At 63.4% G+C, this 24,972-nt stretch overlaps 2 protein-coding genes across 2 annotated transcripts; both read left to right on the forward strand.

Moving 5' to 3' along the window:
* Positions 1–1,396: 1,396 nt before the first annotated feature.
* LOC134165626 (RNA-binding protein 10-like) lies at positions 1,397–16,591 on the forward strand (the record flags this gene model as incomplete). Its single annotated transcript, XM_062622619.1, has 13 exons — positions 1,397–1,587; positions 1,684–1,781; positions 3,186–3,327; positions 3,514–3,715; positions 4,689–4,828; positions 5,154–5,250; positions 5,804–5,895; positions 8,063–8,221; positions 8,983–9,129; positions 11,237–11,302; positions 12,513–12,701; positions 15,276–15,344; positions 16,472–16,591. Coding segments are annotated over 13 exons (1,700 nt in total), but the record flags the coding sequence as incomplete, so codon positions are not given.
* Positions 16,592–20,041: 3,450 nt separating this feature from the next.
* Positions 20,042–23,188, forward strand: LOC134165631 (properdin-like; the record flags this gene model as incomplete). The annotated part of the gene is made up of 3 exons (XM_062622633.1): positions 20,042–20,106; positions 20,967–21,126; positions 23,016–23,188. Coding segments are annotated over exons 1-3 (391 nt in total), but the record flags the coding sequence as incomplete, so codon positions are not given.
* Between the last annotated feature and the right edge of the window lie 1,784 nt (positions 23,189–24,972).

Raw genomic sequence — 24,972 nt, forward strand, 5'->3', positions numbered from 1 at the left:
GGGGTTATGGGTGCTCTAGGGGGGGTTATGGGTGCCTAAGGGGGGGTTATGGGTGCTCTAGGGGGGCTATGGGTGGGGTTATGGGTGCTCTAGGGGGGCTATGGGTGTTCTAGGGGGGCTATGGGTGCCTCAAGGGGGGCTATGGGTGCTCTAGGGGGGGTTATGGGGGCGGTTATGGGTGCCTAAGGGGGGTTATGGGTGCTCTAGGGGGGGTTATGGGTGCTCAAGGGGGGGCTATGGGTGCTCTAGGGGGGGCTATGGGTGCTCAAGGGGGGGCTATGGGTGCTCAAGGGGGGGTTATGGGTGCTCTAGGGGGGGCTATGGGTGCTCAAGGGGGGGCTATGGGTGCTCAAGGGGGGGCTATGGGTGCTCTAGGGGGGGCTATGGGTGCTCTAGGGGGGGTTATGGGTATCTATGGGGGGTTATGGGTGCTCTAGGGGGGCTTATGGGTGCTCTAGGGGGGGTTATGGGTGCTCAAGGGGGGGTTATGGGTGCCTGTGGGGGGGTTATGGGTGCTCAAGGGGGGGTTATGGGTGCTCAACGGGGGGTTAATGGGTGCTCAAGGGGGGGCTGTTGGTGCCTATGGGGGGTTATGGGTGCCTAAGGGGGGCTATGGGTGCTCTAGGGGGGGCTATGGGTGCCTAAGGGGGGGTTATGGGTGCCTAAGGGGGGGTTATGGGTGCCCAGGGGGGTCTTATGTGGGTCTAAGGTGGGGTTATTGGGGTGTCATGGGTGCCCAAGGGGGGGTTATGGGTCTCCATATGGGATGCTTTATGGGATGCTCTATGGGATGCTCTATGGGATGCTCTATGGGATGCTCTATGGGGTGCTTTATGGGATGCTCTATAGGGTGCTCTATGGGATGCTCTATAAGATGCTCTATGGGCTGCTCTATTGGCTGCTCTATGGGATGCTCTATGGGATGCTCAATGGAGTGCTCTATGGGGTTCTCTATGCGGAGCTCTATGAGGTGCTCTATGGGACACACTATGGGCTGCCCTATGAGATGCTCTATGGGATGCTCTATGGGGTGCTCAACAGAATGCTCAATGGGATGCTCTATGGGATGCTCTATGGGGTGCTCAACAGGATGCTCAATGGGATGCTTTATGGGGTGCTTTATAAGATGCTCTATTGGCTACTCTATTGGGTGCTCTACGGGCTCCCCTATGGGGAGCTCTATGAGGTGCTCTATGGGATGCTCTATGGGGTGCTCAACAGGATGCTCAATGGGATGCGCTTTTGGGTGCTCTATGGGATGCTCTATGGGATGCTCTATGGGATCCTCTATGGGATGCTCAACAGGATGCTCAACACGATGCTCAATGTGATGCTTTATGAGGAGCTCTATTACCAGCTCTTCGCGCTTCCCTATGGGGAGCTCTATGGGTCCCAGCCCCCTTTCTCCTCTCTCCCCCCCCCGCAGCCATCATCCTCCGCAACCTGCACCCCCAGAGCAGCCTGGAGTCCATCCTGACCGCGCTCGCCCCCTTCGCCGCGCTCTCGGCCGCCAACGTCCGCGTCATCAAGGACCGCCAGACCCAGCTCAACCGCGGCTTCGCCTTCGTGCAGCTCAGCACCATCGTGGTGGGTGCTCAGCGCCCTATGGGGCGGCGTGGGGCGGGGCGGGGCGGGGTGGGGGCCAATCCAACCGCCTCGCGCTGCTTATGGGGCGCCCCATAGGAGGCCTCGCAGCTGCTGCAGATGCTGCAGGCGCTGCACCCCCCGCTGCACATCGACGGCAAGAGCATCAACGTGGAGTTCGCCAAGGGCTCCAAGCGGTGAGGACACGCCCCCTTCTTCGGGACACGCCCCCTCCTTCGGGACACGCCCCCTTCGTCGGGACACGCCCCCTCCATCGGGACACGCCCCCCTCCTTCAGGACACGCCCCCTCCTTCGGGACACGCCCCCCTCCTTCAGGACACGCCCCCTCCTTCGGGACACGCCCCCTCCTTCGGGACACGCCCCCTCCTTCAGGACACGCCCCCTCCTTCGGGACACGCCCCCTCCTGCGGGACACGCCCCCTTCGTCGGGACACGCCCCCTCCTTCAGGACACGCCCCCTCCTTCGGGACACGCCCCCCTTCTTCGGGACACGCCCCCTCCTTCAGGACACGCCCCCCTCCTTCGGGACACGCCCCCCTCCTTCAGGACACGCCCCCTTCTTCGGGACACGCCCCCTCCTTCAGGACACGCCCCCCTCCCCCTCCTTCAGGACATACCCCCTCCTTCAGGACATGCCCCCTCCTTCGGGACACGCCCCCCTCCAGGACACGCCCCCTCCTTCAGGACACGCCCCCTTAAGCTCCTCCCCTCCTTAAGCCTTGTCCCATTAGGACACGCCCCCTTCAGACCGCACCCCCTTAAGCTCCTCCCCTCCTTACGCCCTGTCCCGTGAGGCCACGCCCACTCCAGGCTGCGCCCACTTCAGGTCACGCCTCTCTCCCACCCTTAAGCTCCTCCCCTTCTTAAGCCATGTCCCGTTAGGACACGCCCCCTTCAGGCCACACCCCCTTAAGCTCCTCTTCCCCTTAAGCCCTGTCCTGTTAGGCCACACCTCCCATTAGACCACGCCTACTTAAGCCACACCCACCTTGATCTCCTCCCCTCCTTAAGCCTTGTCCCGTTAGGCCACACCTCCCATTAGACCACGCACACTTAGAACACGCCCTCTTAAGCTCCTCCCGTATTCGCGCCCCGCCCTTTTAGGCCACGCCCCCTTCAGGCCACACTCCCTTCTGGCTACACCTCCTTAAGCCACGCCCCCCTTTATGTCCCCTTCAGACCACACCCCCTTAAGCCCCACCCCTTCAGGCCACACCCATTTATCTCCACTCCTCTTTAAGTCCCACCCCTTCAGGCCATGTTCCCTTAACCCCTCCCCTTTAGGCACCACCCCCTTAGGCTCCACCCCTTCTTAAGCCCCGCCCCCAAGCCCCATCCACCTTCCCTTGCATGACCCCTCCCCATGGGACTCCCTAAGCCCCGCCCTCGGCCCTTCCTTAGGCCACGCCCTCAACAAGGCTCAGCCAATAGAACAGCATTAAGGCCCCGCCCTGTGCCCCTTAGCTCCGCCCACACCACCACTAAGCTCCACCCACAGACACCACCCCCCCACTGCCCTTTAGCCCCACCCACCGCACTAAACCCCGCCCCGTCCCGTCCCTGGCCCCGCCCCCTGCAGCGAGGCCCCACCCCTGAGCCGCGGCCATGACCCCGCCCCCAGGGAGGCGCAGGGGGCGGGGCCAGGGGAGGGCCCCCCCCGCGCCAGCGCCGCCTCCGTCGCCTCGACCGCCATCGCCGCCGCCCAATGGGCGCTGTCCCAGGTGGGCGGGGCTTAGGGGAGGGGCGGGGCTAAGGGAGGGGCGGGGCTACGGGGGGGGCGGGACTTGACTTGAGGCTGGGCGGGGCTTTAAGTGTGGGGTGTTTCCTTATAAGGGATTGGTGTGGGTAAGGGGTGGGAGGGGCTGGGGGGGGGCGTGTCCTGACGTGGCCCCGCCCCCTTCCCGCAGGCCGCCCCTGGCTCTGACACCACGTGGGCCGGGGGGGAGGAGCCTCCCAGCGACTTTGGCAGCTTCTACCAATCAGAGGAGACCTTCAGCGGCCCCGCCCCTTCCCTCTACGGCTCCGCCTACCTGAAGGGCTCCGCCGCCCCGCCCCCTGGCCCCACCCACTCTGGCCCCGCCCCTCCCAAGGCTGATGGCCCCGCCCCTGGTGAGTGCCCCCCCCTCTTCTCCATAGGACCCCATTGTATGGGTCACACACCCCCATAGGACCCCATTGTGTGGGGCACCCCCTACCCATGGGACCCCATTGTGTGAGGCACCCCTGACCCATAGGACCCCATTGTGTGGGGCACCCCCTCCCCCAATCTCCATAGGACCCCATTGTGTGGGGCACCCACCCCCATAGGACCCCATTGTGTGGGGCACCCCCTACCCATGGGACCCCATTGTGTGAGGCACCCCTGACCCATAGGACCCCATTGTGTGGGGCACCCACCCCCATAGGACCCCATTGTGTGGGGCACCCCTTCTCGACAGGACCCCATTGTATGGGTCACACACCCCCCATAGGACCCCATTGTGTGGGGCACCCCCTACCCATGGGACCCCATTGTGTGAGGCACCCCTGACCCATAGGACCCCATTGTGTGGGGTATGCCCCCCATTCTCCATAGGACCCCATTGTGTGGGGCACCCCCTACCCATAGGACCCCATTGTGTGAGGCACCCCTGACCCATAGGACCCCATTGTGTGGGGTATGCCCCCCATTCTCCATAGGACCCCATTGTGTGGGGCACCCCCTACCCATAGGACCCCATTGTGTGGGGCACCCCCTCCCCCATTCTCCATAGGACCCCATTGTGTGGGGCACCCCTGACCCATAGGACCCCATTGTGTGGGGCACCCCCTACCCATAGGACCCCATTGTGTGGGGCACCCCCGACCCATAGGACCCTATTGTGTGGTGCACCCCCCCCATAGGACCCCATTGTGTGGGGCACCCCCCCATAGGACCCCATTGTGTGGGGCACCCCCCCAAATAGGACCCCATTGTATTGGGCACCCCCCCTTCTCCATAAGTCCCCATTGTGTGGGGCACCCCATAGGTGGGACCCCCAAGTGTGGGGCTCAATGGGGGGGGAGCAGCACCCTATATTAACACATGAACCCCCCCCCCCAGGTGTGGAGGAGCCCCCAGTGCTGAGCCTCGAGCACACAGCGGGGGGGGGCCCCTTCTCCCGCCCCCCCCAAGGGGCGCCCTCTTATCCCCCCCCCACTGCTGAGACCCCCAGTGCTGCCCCACAGGGTGCCCCCCCCCAGGTATGTAAAAGGGGGGGGGGGGGCACCCATAAAGATGGGGTCAATGGGGGGGGGGTGTCAATGGGGGGGGGATGTTGGGGTCTCTGGGATAATGTTGGGAGGGTCCCCAAAAAGGGGGGGGGGGGCAAAATGTGGGGAGGAAATGGGAGGCCCCATAAGTTGGGGGGGGGGATGAGAAGGGGGGGGGCCAATAATGGGGGCTTATGGGGTGATTGGGGGGATAATTAAGGGGGGGGCAATAATGGGGGGTTATGGGGTAATATGGGGGGGTTTTGGGGTTCAGGGGGGGTTAAATCAAGGTGCATCCCCCCCCCCCCCCCCCAAGGCTTATACAGGGCCCCTCAAGGCTGAGACCCCCAGCCCAGCCCCCAGCGGGCCCCCCCCCACGGCCCCCCCCAGCTCTGAGCCCTATGGACAGTACCGTGAGTATGGGGGGGGAATGGGGGGGTCTATGGGGGTTATGGGGGGGTCTATGGGGGTTATGGGGGGGTTCTATAGGGGTTATGGAGGTTCTATAGGGGTTATGGGGGGGGTCTATAGGGGTTATGGGGGGTCTATAGGGGTTATGGGGTTCTATAGGGGTTATGGTGGGGGTCTATAGGGGTTATGGGGGGGTCTATGGGGGTTATGGGGGGGTCTATAGGGGTTATGGGGGCATCTATAGGGGTTATGGGGGGTCTGTAGAGGTTATGGGGGGATCTATAGGGGTTATGTGGGGGGTCTATGGGGTTATGGGGGGTCTATAGGGGTTATGGGGGGATCTATAGGGGTCAAGGGGGGCTCTATAGGGGCTATGGGGGGATCTATAGGGGCTATGGGGGGTCTATAGGGGTTATGGGGGGGTCTATAGGGGTTATGGGGCAGGGGTCGAATGGGATCCTATAGAGTGTTCTAAGGGGGATCCTTATTGAGGTGGGGGGGTCCCCAATATATGGGGACACCCCCCCCCCCATGACCCCCTTTCCTGCCCCATAGCGGTCCCTGATGTCTCCACCTATCAATACGATGAGACCTCCGGCTATTACTACGACCCCCTCACCGGGCTCTATTACGATCCCCACTCCCAGGTGGGTGCTTCTGGGGGGCAAAATGGGGCCTCCCCCCCCCTTAACCCCCCCCATAGACCCCTAAATGGTCCCTCCCCCCCCTTAACCCCCCCCATAGACCCCTAAATGGTCCCTTCCCCCCCTTAACCCTATAGACCCCTAAATGGTCCCTCCCCCCCCTTAACCCCCCCCATAGACCCCTAAATGGTCCCTTCCCCCCCTTAACCCCCCCATAGACCCCTAAATGGTCCCTTCCCCCCCTTAACCCCCCCCATAGACCCCTAAATGGTCCCTTCCCCCCCTCAAAACCCCCATAGACCCCTAAATGGTCCCTTCCCCCCCTTAACCCCCCCCATAGACCCCTAAATGGTCCCTTCCCCCCCTCAAAACCCCCATAGACCCCTAAATGGTCCCTCCCCCCCTTAACACCCCCTATAGACCCCTAAATGGTCCCTCCCCCCCCCCATGGACCCCAACCTGGTCCCTTCCTCCCCCATCCTCCCCCTTTCAAAGCCCCCAAACGCCCGTTTTTCACCCCAAAACCTTATTCATCCCCCAAACCTTCTGCCCCATGGAAAGGGGGGGGGAAGGGACCATTTAGGGGTCTATGGGGGGGGTAAGGGGGGGAAGGGACCATTTAGGGGTCTATGGGGGGGTTAAGGGGGGGAAGGGACCATTTAGGGGTCTATGGGGGGGTTAAGGGGGGGAAGGGACCATTTAGGGGTCTATGGGGGGGGTTAAGGGGGGGAAGGGACCATTTAGGGGTCTATGGGGGTTTTGAGGGGGGGAAGGGACCATTTAGGGGTCTATGGGGGGGGTTGAGGGGGGGAAGGAACATTTAGGAGTCTATGGGGGGGGTTGAGGGGGGGAGGGACCATTTAGGGGTCTATGGGGGGGTTTGGGGGGGGAGGGACCATTTAGGGGTCTATGGGGGGGTTAAGGGGGGGAAGGGACCATTTAGGGGTCTATGGGGGGGTTAAGGGGGGGAGGGACCATTTAGGGGTCTATGGGGGGGTTAAGGGGGGGAAGGGACCATTTAGGGGGCTATGGGGGTTAAGGGGGGGGGAGGGACCATTTAGGGGTCTGTGGGGGGGTTAAGGGGGGGAGGGACCATTTAGGGGTCTATGGGGGGGTTTGGGGGGGGAGGGACCATTTAGGGGTCTATGGGGGGGTTAAGGGGGAGAAGGGACCATTTAGGTGTCTATGGGGGGGTTTGGGGGAGGAGGGACCATTTGGGGTCTATGTGTGGGATTTGAGGTGGGGAGGGACCATTTAGGGGTCTATGGGGGGGATTTTGGGCGGGGGGAGGGACCATTTAGGGGTCTATGGGGGGGAGGGACCATTTAGGGGTCAAAAGGGGGGGGGTTGAGGGGGGGAGGTTCCATTTAGGGGTCTTGCGGGGGGGAGGGACCATTTAGGGGTCTATGGGGGGGATTTTGGGCAGGGGGAGGGACCATTTAGGGGTCTATGGGGGGGGTTGAGGGGGGGAAGGGACCATTTAGGGATCTGTGGGGGTTTTGAGGGGGGGAAGGGACCATTTAGGGGTCTATGGGGAGAGTTGGGGGGGGGGGAGGGACCATTTGGGGTCTATGTGTGGGATTTGAGGGGGGGAGGGACCATTTAGGGGTCTATGGAGGGGGGGTTGAGGGGGGGTGGGACCATTTAGGTGTCTATGGGGGGGGTTGAAGGGGGGAGGTTCCATTTAGGGGTCTTTGGGGGGGGAGGGACCATTTAGGGGTCTATGGGGGGGGTGGGGTTGGACGGGACCATTTAGGGGTCTATGGGGGGGCTTAAGGGGGGGGAGGGACCATTTAGGGGTCTATGGAGGGGGGGTTGAGGGGGGGAGGGACCATTTAGGGGTCTATGGGGGGGGTTAAGCGGGGGAAGGGACCATTTAGGGGTCTATGGGTGGGGTAAGGGGGGGGAGGAACCATTTAGGGGCCTATGGGGGGGGGTTAATGGGGGCAGGGACCATTTAGGTGTCTATGGGGGGGGAATGGGGGAGGGACCATTTAGGGGTCTATGGGGGGGGTTAAGGGTGGGAGGCACCATTTAGGGGTCTATGGGGGGGGTTAATGGGGGCAGGGACCATTTAGGTGTCTATGGGGGGGGGGTCATTGCAATGCATCAGAGGGGGGTATTTTCGGGTGCCCCCCACCCTGACCCCCACCCTGACCCCCCCCATCAGTACTATTACGATGCCGGCACCGGGCAGTACCTGTACTGGGATGGGGAGCGCCGCACCTACGTGGCCGCCCCCCCCGCCGAGCCCCCCCCCGGCCCCCCCGGGCCCCCCAAGGAGCCCAAGGACAAGAAGGAGAAGCACAAGACCAAGACAGCGCAGCAGGTGAGCACCCATGGGTGCTGCGCCCCCACCCCCACCACAGCACCCATTGGGGGGGGGGGGAGGGGAGCACCCCGTTATCATGGGCACACACATCCATACCCCCCCACACCCCGAACACAATGGGATCATATGGATCCCACCCCCCAGCAGCACCCATGGGTGCTCAGTAACCCCTATGGGTCCTCATCCCCCCCCAATAGCCCCCATGGTTCCACATCCAGCCCAATAGCACCCATGGGTGCCCAGCAACCCCTATGGGTCCTCATCAACCCCAATAGCACCCATGGGTGCTCCCCCCCTCCCCCCCCATGGGTGCTCCCCTCCCCCCCCATGGGTGCTCCCCTCCCCCCCTCCATGGGTGCCCCCCCCTCCCCCCCCATGGGTGCTCCCCTCCCCCCACCCACGGGTGCTCCCCTCCCCCCACCCATGGGTGCTCCCTCCCCCCATGGGTGCTCCCCTCCCCCCCCATGGGTGCCCCCCCCATCCTGACCCCCCCCTCCCCCCCCCCATGGGTGCTCCCCTCCCCCCACCCACGGGTGCCCCCCCTCCCCCGCCATGGGTGCCCCCCCCTCCCCCCACCCATGGGTGCTCCCCATGACCCCCACCCATGGGTGCTCCCCATGACCCCCACCCATGGGTGCCTCCCGGGGACCCCCTCCCGTAGATGACCCCCACCCATGGGTGCTCCCCTCCCCCCACCCACGGGTGTGCCCCCCCTCCCCCCCCCACGGGTGCTCCCCTCCCCCCCCATGGGTGCTCAGATCGCCAAGGACATGGAGCGCTGGGCGCGCAGCCTCAACAAGCAGCGCGAGAGCGGGCGCAGCGCGGGGCCCCCCCCTCCCCCCCGCGAGGACGAGCGGCGCGAGGCGGCCGCCGCCGACGCCGGCTACGCCATCCTCGAGAAGAAGGTGCACCCATGGGTGCTGGCGGGTGCTAAGGGTGCTATGGAAGATATAGGTGCTATGGGTGCTAGGGGTGCTATGGGTACTAGGGGTGCCATGGGTGCTATGGGGTGCTATGGGTGCTATGGAAGATATGGGTGATATGGGTGCTATGGGGTGCTATGGGTGCTAGGGGTGCTAGGGGTGCTAGGGGTGCTAGGGGTGCCATGGGTGCTATGGGGTGCTATGGGTGCCATGGAAGATATAGGTGCTATGGGTGCTAGGGGTGCTAGGGGTGCTATGGAAGATATAGGTGCTATGGGTGCTAGGGGGTCATATAGGTGCTATGGGTGCTAGGGGTGCTATGGGTGCTAGGGGGTGATATAGGTGCTATGGGTGCTAGGGGTGCCATGGAAGATATAGGTGCTATGGGTGCTAGGGGTGCCATGGAAGATATAGGTGCTATGTGTGCTATGGGGTGCTAGGGGTGCTAGGGGTGCCATGGAAGATATGGGTGCTATGGGTGCTAGGGGTGCTATGGGTGCTATGGGTGATATGGGTGCTATGGGGTGCTATGGGTGCTAGGGGTGCTATGGGTGCTAGGGGGTGCTATGGAAGATATAGGTGGTATGGGTGCTATGAGTGCTAGGGGGTGATATAGGTGCTATGGGTGCTAGGGGTGCTAGGGGTGCTAGGGGTGCTAGGGGTGCCATGGAAGATAGAGGTGCTATGGGTGTTAGGGGTGCTAGGGGGTGATATAGGTGCTATGGGTGCTATGGGTGCTAGGGGTGCTAGGGGTGCTATGGGTGCTATGGGGTGCTATGGGTGCCATGGAAGATATAGGTGCTATGGGTGCTAGGGGTGCTAGGGGTGCTATGGAAGATATAGGTGCTATGGGTGCTAGGGGGTCATATAGGTGCTATGGGTGCTAGGGGTGCTATGGGTGCTAGGGGGTCATATAGGTGCTATGGGTGCTAGGGGTGCTATGGAAGATACGGGTGCTATGGGTGCTAGGGGTACTAAGGGGTGCTATGGGTGCTAGGGGTGCTATGGAAGATATAGGTTCTATGGGTGCTAGGGGTGCTAGGGGGTGATATAGGTGCTATGGGTGCTAGGGGTGCTATGGAAGATATAGGTGCTAGGGGTGCTAGGGGGTGATATAGGTGCTAGGGGTGCTAGGGGTGCTAGGGGTGCTATGGAAGATATAGATGCTAGGGGTGCTAGGGGTGCTAGGGGTGCTAGGGGGTGATATAGGTGCCAGGGGTGCTAGGGGGTGATATAGGTGCTATGGGTGCTAGGGGTGCTATGAAAGATATAGGTGCTAGGGGTGCTAGGGGGTGATATAGGTGCTATGGATGCTAGGGGTGCTATGGGGGGGATGGGTGCTAGGGGTGCTAGGGGGTGATATAGGTGCTAGGGGTGCTAGGGGTGCTATGGGTGCTAGGGGTGCTATGGAAGATATAGGTGCTATGGGTGCTGGGGGGGGGTTGGGTGCTATGGGGGGATGGGTGCTATGGGAGGGATGGGTGCTATGGGTGCTGTAGGAGATATAGGTGCTATGGGGGGGATGGGTGCTATGGGAGATATGGGTGCTATGGGGGGGGATGGGTGTTATGGGTGCTATAGGAGATATAGGTGCTGGGGGGGAATGGGTGCTATGGGGGTATGGGTGGGGTGGGTTCTATGGGGGGTATGGGAGGTATGGGTGCTATGGGGGGTGGGTGCTATGGGGGTGTGGGTGCAATGGGGGGGTGGGTGCTATGGGGCGGGTTGGGGCTATGGGGAGTGTGGGTGATGTAGGAGATACGGGTGCTATAGGGGGTGTGGGTGCTATGGAGAGTATAGGTGGCAGTTATGGGTGTCAGGGTGGAGGAGTATGGGTGCTGGTAATGGGGTGCTATGGGTGCTCTAGAACGCAGCAGGCAGCTATGGGTGCTGTTCCTGGGAGGCATGGGGGATATGGGTGCTGGTAACAGGGTGCTGTGGGTGCCATAGGGTGCGCTGGGGACCTATAGCAGGGGGGGAGCCATGGGTGCTGCTCATAGGAGAGCAATGGGGCTGCAGGGAGCACCCCATATCCACCCCCCCCCAGCACCCATGGGTGCCCCCTAACCTTGCCCCCTCCCCCCCCCAGGGTGCTCTGGCTGAGCGGCAGCACCCACCCATTGAGCTGCCCAAGCTGGCGAGTGACGAGCGGCTGGTGAGCCCCCACCCATGGGTGCCCCCCATTGGTGCCCCCCATTGATCCCCCATTGACCCCCCCATTGATCCCCCCATTAACCCCCCCATTGATTCCCCCCCATTGATCCCCCCATTGATCCCCCCCATTGACCCCCCCATTGGTGCCCCCCATTGATCCCCCCCATTGATCCCCCCATTGATCCCCCCATTGCCCCCATTGATTCCCCCCCCCCCATTGATCCCCCCATTGATCCCCCCCATTGATCCCCCCATTGATCCCCCCCATTGATCCCCCCATTGACCCCCCCATTGATTCCTCCCCATTGATCCTCACCCACTGATCCCCCCATTGACCCCCCCATTGATCCCCCCCATTGCTTCTGCCCCATTGATCCCCCCCCATTGGTTCCCCCCCACTGATGCCCCCCCCATTGGTTCCCCCTCCCCCAATGCCGCCCTCCCATTGGCTCCCTTCCTTCCTGGCGCCCTCCCATTGGCTCTCCCTCCTCCAATGCCGCCCCCCCATTGGCTCCCTCCCCAATGCCTCCCTCCCATTGGCTCCCTCCCTCCCATTGGCGCCCCCCTCCAATGTCTCCCTCCCATTGGCTCCCCCCTCCATCGCCTCCCTCCCATTGGCTCCCTCCCCAACACCTCCCTCCCATTGGCTCCCTCCCCAACACCTCCCTCCCATTGGCTCCCTCCCGTTGGCTCCCCCCTCCAACACCTCCCTCCCATTGGCTCCCTCCCTCCCATTGGCTCCCTCCCCAACACCTCCCTCCCATTGGCTCCCTCCCGTTGGCTCCCCCCTCCAACACCTCCCTCCCATTGGCTCCCTCCCTCCCATTGGCTCCCCCCCTCCAACACCTCCCTCCCATTGGCTCCCTCCCATTGGCTCTCTCCCATTGGCTCCCTCCCCCCAACGCCTCTCTCCCATTGGCTCCCTCCCATTGGCTCCCTCCCCAACTCCTCCCTCCCATTGGCTCCCTCCCATTGGCTCCCCCCCCTCCAACGCCTCCCTCCCATTGGCTCCCTCCCATTGGCTCCCTCCCCAACTCCTCCCTCCCATTGGCTCTCTCCCATTGGCTCCTCCCCTCCAACACCTCCCTCCCATTGGCTCCCTCCCCAACGCCTCCCTCCCATTGGTTCCCTCCCATTGGCTCCCTCCCTCCCATTGGCTCTCTCCCATTGGCTCCCCCCCTCCAACTCCTCCCTCCCATTGGCTCCCTCAGAGCCCCCCCCGCGGGCTCGTCGCCGCCTACAGCGGGGAGAGCGAGAGCGAGGAGGAGGCGGAGCGAGGGGCGGAGCGAGGCCCCGAGGCGCTCCCTGATTGGCTGAAGCTCGCGTGCCTGCTCTGCCGCCGCCAGTTCCCCACGCGCGCCGCGCTCCTGCGGCACCGGCAGCTCTCGGGGCTGCACCGGGTGAGAGCCCCTGCGGGAGCGGCGCGGAGACCCCGTGGGGCGCCATGGGGGGGGGTTATCTATGGGTGCTATGGGGCACTATGGGGGTATCTATGGGGCACTATGGGGGTATCTGTGGGTGCTGTGGGGCACCCATGGGTGCTATGGGGCACTTATGGGGGGGGTTATCTATGGGTGCTATGGGGCACTATGGGGGTATCTATGGGTGCTATGGGGCACTATGGGGGTATCTATGGGGCACTTATGGGTGCTATGGGGCACTTATGGGGTTATCTGTGGGTGCTGTGGGGCACCTATGGGTGCTATGGGGCACTTATGGGGTTATCTGTGGGTGCTGTGGGGCACCTATGGGTGCTATGGGGCACTTATGGGGTTATCTGTGGGTGCTGTGGGGCACCCATGGGTGCTATGGGGCACTTATGGGGTTATCTGTGGGTGCTGTGGGGCACCCATGGGTGCTGTGGGGCACTTATGGGGGTATCTGTGGGTGCTAGGGGGTACCTATGGGTGCTATGGGGCACTTAATGGGGTTATCTGTGGGTGCTGTGTGGCACCCATGGGTGCTATGGGGCACTTATGGGGGTATCTGTGGGTGCTGTGGGGCACCTATGGGTGCTATGGGGCACTTATGGGGGTATCTGTGGGTGCTAGGGGGCACCTATGGGTGCTGTGGGGCACTCTGGGGTTATCTGTGGGTGCTGTGGGGCACTTATGGGGGTATCTGTGGGTGCCAGGGGGCACCTATGGGGGTATCTATGGGGCACTATGGGGGTATCTGTGGGTGCTGTGGGGCACCCATGGGTGCTATGGGGCACTATGGGGGTATCTGTGGGTGCTAGGGGGCACTTATGGGGGTATCTGTGGGTGCTGTGGGGCACTCTGGGGTTATCTGTGGGTGCTAGGGGGCACCTATGGGTGCTATGGGGCACTATGGGGTTATCTGTGGGTGCTAGGGGGCACTTATGGGGGTATCTATGGGGCACTTATGGGGGGGGTTATCTCTGGGTGCTATGGGGCACTATGGGGGTATCTATGGGGCACTTATGGGGGTATCTCTGGGGCACTTAGGGGGTATCTATGGGTGCTATGGGGCACTATGGGGGTATCTATGGGGCACTTATGGGGTATCTATGGGTGCTATGGGGGGTGTCTATGGGGGGAACCATGGGGTGTGATATGGGGGGCGGAGAACCCATGGGGTGCAATGGGGGGGGGGAGACCCCATGGGGTGCAATGGGGGGGGGAGACCCCGTAGTGCCCTATGGGGGGGGGGAACCCGTGGGGTGCAATGGGGGGGGGGGTGGAGGGACCCCATGGGGTGCAATGGGGGGGGGGGGAGACCCCGTAGTGCCCTATGGGGGGGGGGGGGAAGACCCCATAGTGTGCAATGGGGGGGGGATGGAGACCCCGTGGGGTGCGATATGGGGGGGGGTGAGGGGGGTGGAGGGGCCCCATGGGGTGCAATGGGGGGGGGCACCCCGTGGGGTGCCATGGGGGGGGGGGGGAGGGAGACCCCATGGGGTGCAATGGGGGGGGACGGGACCCCATTGTGTGCGATGGGGAGGTGGGTGTAGGGACCCCATGGGGTGCGATATGGGGGGGGGGGGGAACCCGTGGGGTGCGATGGGGAGCCCTTGTATGGGGGGAGACCCCATAGTGCCCTATAGCAAGGGGGATACCCCATAGTGTGCAATGGGGGGGTGGGGACCCCGTGGGGTGCAGTGGGGGGGGGGAACAGGGATGGACCCCATTGTGTGCAATGGGGGGGGAACCCGTGGGGTGCGATGGGGAGGGGGGGGAGGGAGACCCCATTGTATGCAATGGGGGGGAGAGACCCCGTGGGGTGCGATGGGGGGGGTGGGGGGACACCCCCATAGTGTGCAATGGGGGGGGGGGGGGAGGGAGACCCCATGGGGTGCAATGGAGGGGGGATGGAAACCCCATGGGGTGCAATGGGGAGGGGAGACCCCGTGGTGCCCTATGGGGGGGGGGACGATGGACCCCATAGTATGCAATGGGGGGGTGGGGGGGGGGGAGACCCCATGGGGTGCAATGGGTGGGGAGACCCCGTAGTGCCCTATAGGAAGGGGGACACCCTATAGGGTGCAATGGGGGGGTGGGGGGGGGGAGACCCCATGGGGTGCAATGGGGGATGGGGGGGGGGATGGACCCCATAGTGTGCAATGGGGGGGGGGATGGAGACCCCATGGGGTGCAATATGGGGGGGGGACGGGGATGAACCCCATAGTGTGCAATGGGGGGGGCAGAGACCCTGTGGGGTGCTATATGGGGGGGGAGGGACCCCATAGTGTGCAATGGGGGGACCCCTGCTTGCAATGGGGGGGAAACCCCGTGGTGCCCTATGGGGGGGGGACACCCCATGGTGTGCGATGGGGACGCTCTTTGTATGGGGGGACCCCACTTATGGGGGGGTCCCCCCTGTGTCCATTGGGGACCCCTTTGTACGGGGGGGACCCTATAGGGGCTCTTGGGGACCCCTCAGCAGGGCAATGGGGAGGCTTTGGGGGGACCCCCCCCCCCATAACTGTGGTTGTGCCCCCCCCTGCCCCATAGCAAAACCTGGAGCTGCAGCGCCGGAATCAACCCCCCCCCGCCGAGGGGCTGGACCGGGGCGACATGGAGGTGGGTGGGGGGCACCCATGGGTGCTGTGGGGCACTTATGGGGGTATCTATGGGTGCTATGGGGCACTTATGGGGTTATCTGTGGGTGCTATGGGGCACCCATGGGTGCTGTGGGGCACTTATGGGGGTATCTATGGGTGCTATGGGGCACTTATGGGGGTATCTATGGGTGCTATGGGGCACCTATGGGTGCTATGGGGCACTTATGGGGGTATCTATGGGTGCTATGGGGCACCTATGGGTGCTATGGGGCACTTATGGGGGTATCTATGGGTGCTGTGGGGCACCTATGGGTGCTATGTGGCACTATGGGGGTATCTATGGGGCACTTATGGGGGTATCTATGGGTGCTATGGGGTACTTATGTGGGTATCTATGGGGCACTTATGGGGGTTATCTATGGGTGCTATAGGGCACTTATGGGGGTTAGCTATAAGTGCTATGGGGCACTTATGGGGGGTATCTATGGGTGCTATGGGGCACTTATGGGGGTATCTGGGGCACTTATGGGGTTATCTATGGGTGCTATGGGGTTATCTATGGGTGCTATGGGGCATTATGGGGGTATCTGTGGGCTCTGACGGCACCCATTGGTGCTATGGGTGCTATGGGGTTACCTCTGGGCGCTGACGGCACCCATGGGTGCTATGGGGTTATCTATGGGTGCTATGGGGTTATCTATGGGTGCTATGGGGTTATCTATGGATGCTATGGGGTTATCTATGGGTGCTATGGGGGTACCTCTGGGCGCTGACGGCACCCATGGGTGCTATGGGGTTATCTATGGGTGCTATGGGGTTATCTATGGATGCTATGGGGTTACCTATGGGTGCTATGGGGTTACCTCTGGGTGCTGACAGCACCCATGGGTGCTATGGGGTTATCTGGGTGCTATGGCGTTATCTATGGGTGCTATGGGTGCTATGGGGTTACCTCTGGGCGCTGATGGCACCCATGGGTGCTATGGGTGCTATGCGGTTATCTATGGGTGCTATGGATGCTATGGGGTTATCTATGGATGCTATGGGGTTATCTATGGGTGCTATGGGTGCTATGGGGTTATCTATGGGTGCTATGGGGGTACCTCTGGGCGCTGGCGGCACCCATGGGTGCTCCCCTCCCCTCAGATGAAGTACCGGGACCGCGCAGCCGAGCGCCGGGAGAAGCAGGGGGGCCCCGACCCCCCCGAGCCCAAACGGCGCAAGTTTGGGGGCCCCTCCCCCACCTCCGGGTGAGCACCCATTGACCCCTCCCCCCATAACCCAGGGGGCCCCAAAAGTGGGTGCGGGGGGGGGGGGGGGGCGCAAAAGTGGGTGCTGGGAGTCTCAGAAGTGGGCGCTATGGGGTGATCAGGACCCCATGTGGGTGCTATGGGGACCCCTATGTGGGTACTATGGGGACCCCCATGTGGGTGCTATGGGGTGCTGGGACCCCCATGTGGATGCTGTGGGGCGCTGGGACCCCCATGTGGACGCTATGAGGCGCTATGGGGTGATCAGGACCCCCATGTGGGTGCTATGAGGACCCCCATGTGGATGCTGTGGAGCACTGGGACTCCCATGTGGATGCTATGGGGCGCTATGGGGCACTCAGGACCCCCATGTGGGTGCTCTGGGGACCCCCATGTGGACGCTATGGGGCGCTATGGGGTGATCAGGACCCCCATGTGGGTGCTCTGGGGACCCCCATGTGGACGCTATGGGGCGCTATGGGGCGATCAGGACCCCCATGTGGACGCTGTGGGGCACTATGGGGCACTCAGGAGCCCCATGTGGACGCTATGGGGTGCTGGGACCCCCATGTGGACACTATGGGGCTCTATGGGGTGATCAGGACCCCCATGTGGACGCTATGGGGTGACCAGGACCCCCATGTGGACGCTATGGGGCGCTGGGACCCCCATGTGGGTGCTCTGGGGACCCCCATGTGGACGCTCTGGGGCGCTATGGGGCACTCAGGACCCCCATGTGGACGCTATGGGGCGCTGTGGGGTGATCAGGACCCCCATGTGGACGCTATGGGGCGCTATGGGGTGACCAGGACCCCCATGTGGACGCTATGGGGCGCTGTGGGGTGATCAGGACCCCCATGTGGATGCTGTGGGGCGCTATGGGGTGACCAGGACCCCCATGTGGATGCTGTGGGGCGCTGGGACCCCCATGTGGGTGCTCTGGGGACCCCCATGTGGACGCTATGGGGCGCTGTGGGGTGATCAGGACCCCCATGTGGGTGCTCTGGGGACCCCCATGTGGATGCTATGGGGCGCTGTGGGGTGATCAGGACCCCCATGTGGACGCCATGGGGTGACCAGGACCCCCATGTGGACGCTATGGGGCGCTATGGGGCACTCAGGACCCCCATGTGGACGCTATGGGGCGCTATGGGGTGACCAGGACCCCCATGTGGACGCTATGGGGCGCTGTGGGGTGATCAGGACCCCCATGTGGATGCTGTGGGGCGCTATGGGGTGACCAGGACCCCCATGTGGATGCTGTGGGGCGCTGGGACCCCCATGTGGGTGCTCTGGGGACCCCCATGTGGACGCTATGGGGCGCTGTGGGGTGATCAGGACCCCCATGTGGACGCCATGGGGTGACCAGGACCCCCATGTGGACGCTATGGGGCACTCAGGACCCCCATGTGGACGCTGTGGGGCGCTGTGGGGCGCTATGGGGCGCTGTGGGGCGCTATGGGGCGCTATGGGGCGCTGTGGGGCGCTGTGGGGCGCTATGGGGCGCTGTGGCCTTGCAGGGAGGCGGAGCCGGCGCTGCCCCTCGGCTGCCGGATGCTGCAGGCCATGGGCTGGAAGGAGGGGAGCGGCCTGGGCCGGAGGCGCCCCGAGGTCACCGGGGGGGGGGGTCACGTGATGACACGGGGCGGGGTCATATGGGGTCATGGGGGGTCATGGGGGGGGTCATAATGGGACATGGGGGGGGGACCCATGGGGTCATGGGGGGGGTCATAAAGGGACATGGGTGGGGAGGGCCCATGGGGTCATGGGGGGGGTCATATGGGGACATAAGGGGGGGTCATGGGGGGGGAACCATAGGGTCATGGGGGGTCATGGGGGGGGGTCATGTGGGGGGGACCCATGGGGTCATGTGGGGTCATGGGGGGGGTCATAAAGGGACATGGGGGGGTCATATGGGGACATAAGGGGGGGTCATGGGGGGTCATGGGGTCATGGGGGGGGTCATAAAGGGACATGGGGGGGGGTCATGGGAGGGGGACCCATGGGGTCATGGGGGGTCATGGGAGGGGGGGGGGACATGGGTGGGGTCATGGGTGGCGGGGACCCATGGGGTCATGTGGGGTCATGGGGGGGTCATAAAGGGACATGGGGGGGTCATGGGGGAGGCCATGGGGTCATGGGGGGGGGGCCATGGGGTCATGGGTGGTCATAGGTGGGGTCATAAAGGGACATGGGGGGGTCATATGGGGGCATAAGGGGGGGTCATTGGGGGGGTCATGGGGGGGGACCCATGGGGTCATGGGGGGTCATGGGGGGGGTCATAAAGGGACATGGGGGGGGGCCATGGGGCGGATGGGGGGTCAGGGGGACATGGGGGGGGGCTGAGGTCATGTGAGGATATGGGGGGGTCATATGGGGACAGAAGGGGGGGTCATGGGGTCATGGGGGGGGACACATGGGGTCATGGGGGGTCATGGGGGGGGTCATAAAGGGACATGGGGGGGGCCTGGTGTGTGTGTGTGTGTGTGTGTGTGTGTGTGTGTGTGTGTGTGTGTGTGTGTGTGTGTGGGGAGTGGGGGGTCATGGGGTCATGGGGGGGGGTCATAAAGGGACATGGGGGGTCATGGGGTGGGGGGGACCCATGGGGTCATGGGGCGGATGGGGGGTCAGGGGGACATGGGGGGGGGCTGGGGTCATGTGAGGATATGGGGGGGTCATGTGGGGACAGAAGCGGAGACATAAAGGGACATGGGGGGGGTCATAGGGTGGGGGGGGGCAGGTCATGGGGTCATGGGGGGGTCATGGGGATGGGGGTCATGAGGGGGGCTATGGGGTGGATGTGGGGCCATGGGGTCATGTGAGGACATGGGGGGGTCATAGGGTGGATGTGGGGCCATGGGGGGGGCCATGGGGTGGATGTGGGAGTCTCATATAGAGACACAAGGACATGGGGGGGGGGGGGGGCATTGGGATCTCACGTGATCAGGTGGGGTGGAGTGACCCTCCGTGACCCCACGTGACCTCATTTCCCTCCCCCCCCCCCCCCCAGGCTCCGACCCGGCCCCGCCCCGGGGGGGTGACGCGATTCAGCGAGGGACCCTGAGCCCCGCCCCCTACCCGAGGCCCCGCCCCCTTGGGGTTTCCCAATGAGAGCCGGGGGGGGGGGGAACCCCCGCTTGGCCCCTCCCCCACTCCCCCCTCCCCCCTCCCTTCGCGATTTTGGGGCTTTTTGTTGTGGGTTGAGCTTTTTTTCCAATAAAATGATGAAAAAAAGAGAAATTGGGGGTTATTTTGGGGGGGGGAGGGGCCGCACCCCCCATTTGGGGGGGGGGGATGGGCTGGGAGGGGGGAGGGGCGGGTTTCACCCTGACCGTTGTGGCTTCCCCCCACCCCTCCCCCCACTTCCCCTGGGTGGGGGCCTCGCCCCTCCCCCCACTTCCCCTTGGCCCCAATAGAGCGGGGGGGGGGGGAGGGGAGGAGCCGACTTCCCCACCCCCAACCTCCCCCCCCCCATGGCGCGTGTGGGGCTGCTCCTGCTCCTGCTCTGCGCTGGGCTGGGGGCCCCCGCTGGTACTGGGAGCAATGGGACGAACTGGGAACAATGGGAGGGGGTGGGGGGGGACTGGGAGCACTGGGATGAACTGGGAGCAATGGGAGGGGGTGGGGGGGGACTGGGAGCAATGGGATGAACTGGGAGCAATGGGGGGGGATGGGGGGCGTGGGGTACTGGGAGCAATGGGATGAACTGGGAACAATGGGAGGGGATGGGGGGGGTACTGGGAGCACTGGGATGAACTGGGAGCAATGGGAGGGGTTGGGGTACTGGGAGCACTGGGATGAACTGGGAGCAATGGGAGGGGATGGGTACTGGGAGCACTGGGATGAACTGGGAGCAATGGGAGGGGATGGGTACTGGGAGCACTGGGGGATACTGGGAGCAATGGGAGGGGATGGGTACTGGGAGCACTGGGATGGGTACTGGGAGCACTGGGATGAACTGGGAGCAATGGGAGGGGATGGGGGGGGTTCGGGTACTGGGATATACTGGGAGTAATGGGAGGGGTTGGGGGGTTGGGGAACTGGGAGCACTGGGATGAACTGGGAGCAATGGGGGGGGTTGGGGTACTGGGAGCACTGGGATGAACTGAGATCAATGGGAGGGGTTGGGGTACTGGGAGCAATGGGGGATACTGGGATCAATGGGAGGGGATGGGTACTGGGAGCACTGGGATGTACTGGGAGCAATGGGAAGGAAGGGGGGGGTTGGGGAACTGGGATATACTGGGATAAACTGGGATCAATGGGAGGGGATGGGAGGAAGAGGCAGGGGGCCTTGGGGTACTGGGATCGGGGGGGGGAGGGACAGGATTAAGCCCCTCCTACCCATGGCTCCGCCCACCCCGTGACCACCCCCCCACCCCCCCCCCCAGGGGCCACGCCCGTGTGGTGCTTCTCCCGATTGGAGGAGGAGGCCGGGGGCGGGGCCTGCGCCGAGCTGCTGAGCGACGAGCGCGTCCCATTGGCTGACTGCTGCCTCAACCCCGCCTATGGCTACAAGCTCCGCCCACAAGGCCACTGCTACACCTGCCGGTCAGCCCCGCCCCCTTCCCAGAAGCCACGCCCACTCCATTAAGCACCACCCACTTCTGTTCCACCCCCTGCCCATCCCCTTTACACCCTGCCCAGATGGCACCAGGTACCATTGGGTGCCACTGGGTGATGTAGGGAGCATTGGGTGCCATTGGGTACCATTGGGTACCACTGGGTGATGTAGGGAGCATTGGGTGCCATTGGGTACCATTGGGTACCATTGGGTGCCATTGGGTACCATTGGGTGCCATTGGGTGCTGTTGGGTGCCACTGGGTGATGTAGGGAGCATTGGGTGCCATTGGGTGCCATTGGGTTCCATTGGGTGATGTAGGGAGCATTGGGTGCCATTGGGTGCCACTGGGTGATGTAGGGAGCATTGGGTGCCATTGGGTGCCCTTGGGTGCCACTGGGTGATGTAGGGAGCATTGGGTGCCATTGGGTGCCACTGGGTGATGTAGGGAGCATTGGGTGCTATTGGGTACCATTGGGTGCCATTGGGTGCCACTGGGTGATGTAGGGAGCATTGGGTGCCATTGAGTACCATTGGATGCCATTGGGTGCCATTGGGTGATGTAGGGAGCATTGGGTGCCGTTGGGTACCATTGGATGTCATTGGGTACCATTGGGTGCCACTGGGTGATGTAGGGAGCATTGGGTACCGTTGGGTGCTGTTGGGTACCATTGGATGCCATCGGGCGCCATCGGGTGCCATTGGGTACCATTGGGTGCCATTGGGTGCCATTGGGTACCATTGGGTACCATTGGATGCCATTGGGTGCCATCAGGTGCCATAGGGTACCATTGGATACCATTTGGTGCCATCGGGTACCATTGGATGCCATCGGGTGCCATCGGGTGCCATTGGGTACTGTTGGGTACCATTGGGTACCATTGGGTACCATTGGGTGCCATTGGCATCCATTGGGTTCCATTGGGTACCATTGGGTTCCATCGGGTGCCTTCAGGTACCATTGGGTTCCATTTGATGCCATTGGGTACCATTGGGTACCATTGGGTGCCATTGGGTGCCATTGGGTACCATTGGATGCCATTGGGTACCATTGGGTACCATTGGGTGCCATTGGGTACCGTTGGGTACCATTGGGTACCATTGGGTACCATTGGATGCCATTGGATGCCATTGGGTACCATTGGGTACCTTTGGGTACCATTGGGTGCCATTGGCATCCATTGGGTTCCATTGGGTACCATTGGGTGATGTAGGGAGCATTGGGTGCCGTTGGGTACCATTTGATGCCATTGGGTGCCATTGGATGCCATTGGGTACCATTGGGTACCACTGGGTACCATTGGATGCCATTGGGTGCCATTGGATGCCATTGCGTGCCATTGGATGCCATTGGGTGCCATTGGCATCCATTGGGTTCCATTGGGTACCATTGGGTGCCATCGGGTACCATTGGGTTCCATTGGATGCCATTGGGTACCATTGGATACCGTTGGGTACCGTTGGGTACCATTGGGTGCCATTGGATGCCATTGGGTACCATTGGATACCGTTGGGTACCGTTGGGTACCATTGGGTGCCATTGGCATCCATTGGATACCATTGGATGTCATTGGGTACCATTGGATACCGTTGGGTACCGTTGGGTACCATTGGGTGCCATTGGCATCCATTGGATACCATTGGATGTCATTGGGTACCATTGGGTGCCATTGGATGCCATTGGGTACCGTTGGGTTCCATTGGGTACCATTGGGTGCCATTGGGTACCATTGGGTTCCATTGGGTGCCATTGGGTTCCATTGGGTTCCATTGGGTGCCATTGGGTTCCATTGGGTTCCATTGGGTTCCATTGGGTGCCATTGGCATCCATTGGATACCATTGGGTGCCATCGGGTCCCCTCTCCCCCCACATCCCAGGAGGGGCTCCTGGGGGCCCTGGGGGCCCTGGGCCGGCTGCTCCGTGAGCTGTGGGGAGGGGACCCAGCGGCGGGGCCGGAGCCGCAGCCCCACGGGGGACGAGGAGCCCAGGGACTGGGAGCTGAGAGCGTGCGAGAGGCCCTGCTGCCCTGGTGCCGGGGGGGGCATGGGGGGCATGGGGGGGGACATGGGGGGGGTATGGGGGGTATCGGTGGGTATGGGGGGGACATGGGGGGTATGGAGGGGACATGGAGAGGGACATGGGGGGGACATAGGGGGTATGGAGGGGGGTATGGAGGGGACATGGGGGGACATGGGGGGGAATGGGGGGGACGACATGGGGGGGGATGGGGGGGACATGGGGGGGACATAGGGGGGTATGGAGGGGACATGGGGGGGACATGGGGGGGGATGGGGGGGACATGGGGGGGACATAGGGGGGTATGGAGGGGGGTATGGAGGGGACATGGGGGGGTATGGAGGGGGAATGGGGGGGGACATGGGGGGGATATGGGCGGGTATGGGGGGGGGACATGGGGGGTATGGAGGGGACAGGGGGGGGTATGGGGCGGGAAATGGGGGTTGACATGGATTGGAATGGGGGGACATGGGGGGGTATGGGGGGGACATGGGGGGGTATGGGAGGCATGGGGGGGACATGGGGGGGACATGGGGGGGAATGGGGGGGACATGTGGGGGACATGGGGGGGGAATGGGGGATATGGAGGGGACATGCAGGGGGACATGGGGTGGTATGGGGGGAGTATGGGGGGGTATGGAGGGGACATAGGGGGGGACATGGGGGGGTACGGGGGGCACATAGGGGGGGTATGGGGGGGGAAATGGGGGGGCACATGGAGGGGAATGGGGGGGACATGCGGGGGTATGGGGGGGACATAGGGGGGGACATGGGGGGGAATGGGGGGGTATGGGGGGGACATGGGGGGGAATGTGGGGGACATGGGGGGCTATGGAGGGGGGTATGGAGGGGACATGGGGGCGTATGGGGGGGAATGGGGGGGACATGGGGGGGGAAATCGGGAGGGAATGTGGGGGACATGAGGGGGTATGGAGGGGGGTATGGAGGGGACATGGGGGAGACATGGGGGGGTATGGGGTGTATGGGGGGGCATGGGAATATGGGGGGGTGTGGGGGGGGGACATGGAGGGGATATAGGTTGCATGAGGGGGGACATGGGGGGGGGTGTGGGGCCGGGAATGGGGGGTATGGGGGGGATATGGGGGGCATGGAGGGGTACATGGAGGGGGCATGGGGGGGAACATGGGGCATAGGGGGGATGGGGGGGATATAGGGGCGACATGGGGGGAACATTGGGGAGACATGGGGGGCACATGCAGGGGTATGGGGGGCATAGGGGGTACATGGGGGGGCATAGGGGGGACTTGGGGGGGACATGGGGGGATCATTGGGGGTCCATAGGGGGCACGGGGGTGTACCGAGGGGATATGGGGGCTGCATAGGGGAGGGCATTGGGGGGGGACATGGGGGGGCATAGGGGGGGAACTTGGGAGGATATGGGGGGGGTACATGGGGGACATAGAGGGGACAAGGAGGGAACATGGGGGGACATTGGGGGGACATGGGGGGCACAGAAGGGTACATGGGGGGACATGGGGGGCACAGAAGGGTACATGGGGGGGACATGGGGGGCACAGAAGGGTACATGTGGGGGACATGGGGGGACATGGGGGGACATGGGGGGCACAGAAGGGTACATGGGGGGACATGGGGGGCACAGAAGGGTACATGGGGGGGACATGGGGGGACATGGGGGGCACAGAAGGGTACATGGGGGGGCATGGGGGGTTACGGGGGGGATATGGGGGGCATTGGGGGGGATATGGGGGGATATGGGGGGCATGGGGGGGTTACTGGGGGGATATGGGGAGCACTGGGGGGGATATGGGGGGGACGGACATGGAGGTGACCCCACAC

This window comes from Pezoporus occidentalis, unplaced genomic scaffold (genome assembly GCF_034315485.1).
Source record: "Pezoporus occidentalis ecotype Australia unplaced genomic scaffold, CSIRO_AGI_Poc_V1 ctg1079, whole genome shotgun sequence".
Lineage (NCBI taxonomy): Eukaryota > Metazoa > Chordata > Aves > Psittaciformes > Psittacidae > Pezoporus > Pezoporus occidentalis.